The sequence below is a fragment of the Triticum urartu genome, unplaced genomic scaffold (assembly GCF_003073215.2).
Source record: "Triticum urartu cultivar G1812 unplaced genomic scaffold, Tu2.1 TuUngrouped_contig_6566, whole genome shotgun sequence".
NCBI lineage: Eukaryota > Viridiplantae > Streptophyta > Magnoliopsida > Poales > Poaceae > Triticum > Triticum urartu.
In genome coordinates this window covers 1-5,365 of record NW_024117337.1, presented here as the reverse complement: position 1 = coordinate 5,365, position 5,365 = coordinate 1, and the positions used below count along the sequence as shown (strand labels likewise).

Sequence of the window (5,365 nt, the reverse complement as noted above, 5' to 3'; positions counted from 1 at the left end):
GTTTGGGCATATTCAGCGCAGGCCTCCAGAAGCTCCAGTGCATAGCGGACGGCTAAAGCGTGCGGAGAATGTCAAGAGAGGGCGGGGTAGACCGAATTTGACATGGGAGGAGTCTGTTAAGAGAGACCTGAAGGATTGGAGTATCACCAAAGAGCTAGCTATGGACAAGGGTGCGTGGAAGCTTGCTATCCATGTGCCAGAACCATGAGTTGGTTGCGAGATCTTATGGGTTTCACCTCTAGCCTATCCCAACTTGTTTGGGACTAAAGGCTTTGTTGTTGTTGTTGTTGTTGTTGTTGTTGATGGATATAATGATACAAATTTGGTACTGTAGATATTGGTACTTTTTTCTCAAAACTTGGTCAAACATGCACATGTTTGACTTTTGAAAAACCTAGTACACCTTATATTTTGGAACGGAGGGAGTGTAAAATTAAGGATTGAGATTTCACACGTAAAAATTTGCAAAATGAACAAATTATGCATCTCAAATCAAGCACGAGCATTCCGTACCAACAAGATAACACCACATAATTAGAGTTTGTTGCGCATGAGAAGAGAAACCAACGAGTTAATTATGTTGTTGGTAGATTAGTCAAGGTCGATTATGCGAGAGTTATGCTGCCTTGAAGGTAGGCATGTGATATAAAAATAATTAATCAAGGGGACACTGATGAACAGTATCTCCAACTGGGTGAATGGAAGTATATATTTAATAAAGGAACAAATAATCTCATAGACCCTGATTCCATACAAACTCCAAACTGGATAACCAAAACGAATTCCAGAGTATGACGGTGCAAAATAGGTTGTGCATAATGAAGAAAATCTCTGGTACTGTAAACTTACCGTCTGTCCCAAGACCCAAACACATACAGCTGTTGCGCCGTCTTGCCAGTTTCCTATAGACAAGACACGTGAGTACTATTAATATCATGAGAGAAGCAACCAATAAGAAAGAAATAAACTTAAATAATAGTTTTCCGACACTGCCATCTTTCTAGGCCCTGCTTACTTGGTACAACAAAATGTCTACTATTGTCAATTTGCCATCATAACTAAGAGGTTATCCTAGTCACTGTAAGAACTGAGGCTCACGCTATGTCATTGTGTTGATTTACCTATCTTTAGCTCAAAGCATCAGCCAAGGTTCAGAAAAAGTGATAGCTCTTGGGCGGGGTGATCGGTGACCATCTAGATGCACATAGGCAGTGCCTAGAAAGCCACCAATTGCAAGGGAGAAGAAAGAGATATAGGTAAAAGGAAGAAAGATAATAGTGGAGATTGGCTGCAAAGCTGGCCTAGCTCAACTGGTCCGCTAGTGGAATACTATAGAAGTTTATAGCACCCTTCCTTGCCTAGACACACACGAAGCACCAGCCATCAGCTTCAGTTTTTTACCACAAGGAGGTGGTTTATGAGCCAAGGAAAGATCTACTGTACGTAGGATACCCTCTACATCATTTTATAAGTTAGTCTAACCAGCCAGTCAGAAAAAGAGTGCCTGGGCAAACTGGCGTCACAAAGACTGGAAATTGCAGAGGAACAAATGATGAAAGTTGAGACCATAATTTCTTACCTTTAGCACTTTCTTGCAGTAGTGATTCATCAGCTTTACGGAAACCTACAAACAATAAGCATTAGGTCAAGATAAATCAGTGGTATAAAAATAACAAACAAACTTAAAATGGAAGAACATTGAATGAGCAATAAGAAGAACCAAAGAGCAAAAAGGCACCATAGAAGCACAGAAGAAAAAAAATATGCTGTACTGGCAAAATGCTAGTGCAAAGCAGAACTAAAATCATGTCGACTCAAAAGCTGAAAATCACATACAAGATGGCAATCCCCATTGCCATTTTCCATACAATACATTTATTCTAGAATGACAGTTACAGAAACTGAGAAATATCTTATGAATTCTAAGATAACCTCACCAGCATGTAACATGCTCAAGGATTAAGGGGCTGTTTGGATTGCAGCCCTCAACTGACGATCCAAATAATTGGTCGTTGACCAAGCCTGGCTTCCCGTTTGGATGGGAGCCAATATTTTGGTACACCCAGCCCACTCCGGCTCCCCCAGTTCAATTTGACGCCAAAAAGTTGGCAAGTGCGGGGCGGACAGATGCTGCGTCAATTAATTGGCTCGCCCATGAATGGCAGGGCGCACCCAGGTGAAAACCAAACAGCCCATAAGGGCCAAGGCTGCCTTCCATGTTAGTGCAGAAATATAGAATCAATTTGATCCTTGAATAAGATAAAGACCATTTTTTTATGTATGCATAATGAAAATTACGAAGTACAGCGATGAAACTAGTAGAAGGGCTCTTCTAATTATTATCATTAGCGCTGTTATGGTCTAGAGTCTAGACAAGAGAAGAATTTCATGTACTAAATACTCCCTCCGTTTCTTTTTAGTCTGCATATAAGGTTTGGTCAAAGTCAAGCTTTGTAAAGTTTGACCAACTTTATATTAAAAAATATAAACATTGACAATATGAAATCAATATTATCAGATGCACCACAAAATGTATTTTCATACAATATAGTTTTAATATTGTAGATGTTCATATTTTTTTATATAAATTTAGTCAAACTTTACCAAATCTTATATGCGGAGTAAAAAAGAAACGGAGGGAGTACCTTCAATAATGGCCTTCTTTGCCACTTTAACATTCATCTGCAAGACAATATATCAATATTAGTTAAATGGCCAACAACAGAATAAACACAACTGGAATATCAGAATCATGCAAGTTAATTTGAACATGAATTACTCATGAAATGGCCTCCTAATCAAAATAAACAAAAAATAGAAGGCATAAACTTAATTTTGTACAAATTGAAAGTCCAAAAGTTAGCACTCAGTGAGGAGTTGATGTCAAGAAGCAATAAATGGTCAAGTGATCTAATAGATATCAATTCCTCATCGACCAGGCCAAAGGAGAAGATGTGAAGTGCATAATCATAAATGGAAGCTATCATGAAAAGTTTCGCCTTCATTGCACACAAAGATATTCAAGGGAGACGTTAGTTGAATAGGTATGGAAGCAGAAGAAAAAATGAGGATAAAAATTACTAAGAAGAGACAGCAGTTGAGTAGGCATAGAAGGAGAAGAAAATAATGAGGATAGAAATTACTAAAACTCCAATGAGACAGTAGTTGAATAGACAAAGAAGCAGAAGAAAACATTAGGAAAAGTGTCACTGAAACACCATTCCAAGGAGGATGCAAAGAAACCATCTGAGTGTAGCACTAAAAAAAATGAAAAAAATAGGTAAGAAAAAATCCATCTGCACGAGAAAAATTGCAAGCAGGGCGGGCTACCGGACAATACCATAGTACAAGTGTAGTGTTAATTTTAAGCAAGTGATGAGCAGATTATGAACTAATTGATGAGTTTCATGGGAAGAAGCGGGATGCCGCTTGCACCCCTCAGTACGAGCAACTGAAGACAGAACAAATACATCATAACATACTAATGATTAATGAAAACATTGAACAGAAGCAGACAATGTGAACAGACCAACTCACGTGGTAATCCTGCAGCAATAACATGCGGGTGTAAGTGCTTCTGTGCATACTCCGCGGCCAAGCGGCCACCATGCCCATCATATATTGCAAAATGTGCAGATCTGCATCAAGCTACCTACATTAGATACATACATTGCATGCAAGTAATTAATATGAAGAGAAAGAGGGGCACCTCAAATTTCCAGGAGATCCCATGCTAGCATCAGGAAGCACCACCCAGGCATCCTCCATTGTATGCCTGCAGCCCTTGTCTTCTGCAGCATCGGCTTCAACACTAGTTAGTATCATCTCTTGCTGACTTGGAACTTCCGAGATGGTTGCGGATTTCTCATCCGAGATGCATGGGTCTAGCGGCAAGTTGCTTCCCTTTTGAGAGGTGTCTCTCTTTTCACCATTCGTTTCTTGAGAACTAGCAGTCTCTACTTGACAATCCTTTTCAGTAGAAGTGGCAGCACCTTTTGGGCGTTTTGATGCCCAATCTTCATTGCTAGAACTGGCTTCACGCTTTTGATGACTCATGAATATGATGAGACTAAACTCTAAAGTTTCCAATAGCCGTGTATCGATTTCACCAATTTAAGGCACCACTGGATGAACAACACATAAATGTCAGGAAATGTTGCCTAGTAGAAGCTAAAAACAAAGGTTTGACGGGAAAATGGAGGGCGCTAACTGGGTGGTAGCCGAAGAAAGATATGCTTTGGCAAACTAATAGCAAGGAGGCAAGCTAAACAAGAAACAACCCACCAACTTAGTTGCGTCATGGATCTCATAAGTAGCATAAGTACTTACTAATAACAACCCTGCATATCTAAAATGCCTATACGAAGATATCAGCGAAACATTAATACATGCTCACACAGATAGACTAAATTGATATATGGAAATGATAATCGATGTTCCTTCAAAATCAAAGCTACAACTTTGTTCCTATTTTCCCAACAAAAAAAAGGACCGATTACTAGGTCGTCAACCCACATCAAACAACATATTGCCCTAACTAGATTCAGACAACACAGAAACCTAGGGAGTTCAATGAAGTTGTGCCATTGAAGCAACTACATATCGAATGATTCTATGGGGTAACCACGCGCTGACACGACGCGATATGTACAGCCTTGCTTCCCATTATGGCTCCGAGACTGGTCCTAGAATCAAAGGAGCGCCTCCATCTACCAAGCAGCTACCAACAACAGACTTTTCTTTTGGAATCGAACAGGCAAACCGCAAAATATCAGCAAATCTTGAGGTGTTACCAATGGAGGAACCCCCAACAAGTGCCAGTAAGACAACAAAAAGGATAGAGCCTAGCAGGCGAGCAACGGCGGGCTCACCAGAACTCGGATGGTGATGAAAGGTGACCTCCGGGGATGGCGGAATTTGTATCTCGGGGCCACGGGCGGGTCCGTACGCTCACCGATGTCGCCGGCGAGGAGCGGCGGAGGTAGCGAGGGGCTTGGCTGGTGGGGAATCGATGGGACGATAACAAGATTATTTTTTTTGAGCTAATGGGACGATAATAAACAAGTGGTCACGTCTCGTCTGGACTGTGGGCTAGTAGAAGAAGGTCCAGTCTAGCCCAACTTTAAATGGGCCACTTGCGATCTGCAAAAATGCTTAAAAAACCGAATATCCATGTCTAAAAAAACCGAATACCCAATTCTGACTTCGGGCTCATCTGCACCTGATGGAAATATCTCGCGTCCGAAAATTTAACTATGCGATATTTCTGTTTTACCCCTGCCACATGAACAGAAAAGGGCTGCTTTGGTAACTCCATTGTTTTCTCCTTTTGGCCCCCAACATTTTTCCTCAGAGCCCCTCCCCT

The 5,365-nt window shown here is 40.9% G+C and overlaps 1 protein-coding gene across 1 annotated transcript; it reads right to left on the bottom strand.

The window, feature by feature from the left end:
* Window positions 1-201: 201 nt before the first annotated feature.
* Window positions 202-5,084, bottom strand: LOC125530798 (probable protein phosphatase 2C 67). The gene is made up of 6 exons (XM_048695198.1): window positions 4,872-5,084; window positions 3,710-4,124; window positions 3,530-3,638; window positions 2,646-2,682; window positions 1,580-1,624; window positions 202-902 (listed from the first exon to the last, which is right to left on the bottom strand). The coding sequence occupies exons 2-6, from the start codon at window positions 4,054-4,056 to the stop codon at window positions 592-594; spliced, it is 849 nt and encodes a 282-aa protein (XP_048551155.1). The 5' UTR covers window positions 4,057-4,124; window positions 4,872-5,084; the 3' UTR covers window positions 202-591.
* Between the last annotated feature and the right edge of the window lie 281 nt (window positions 5,085-5,365).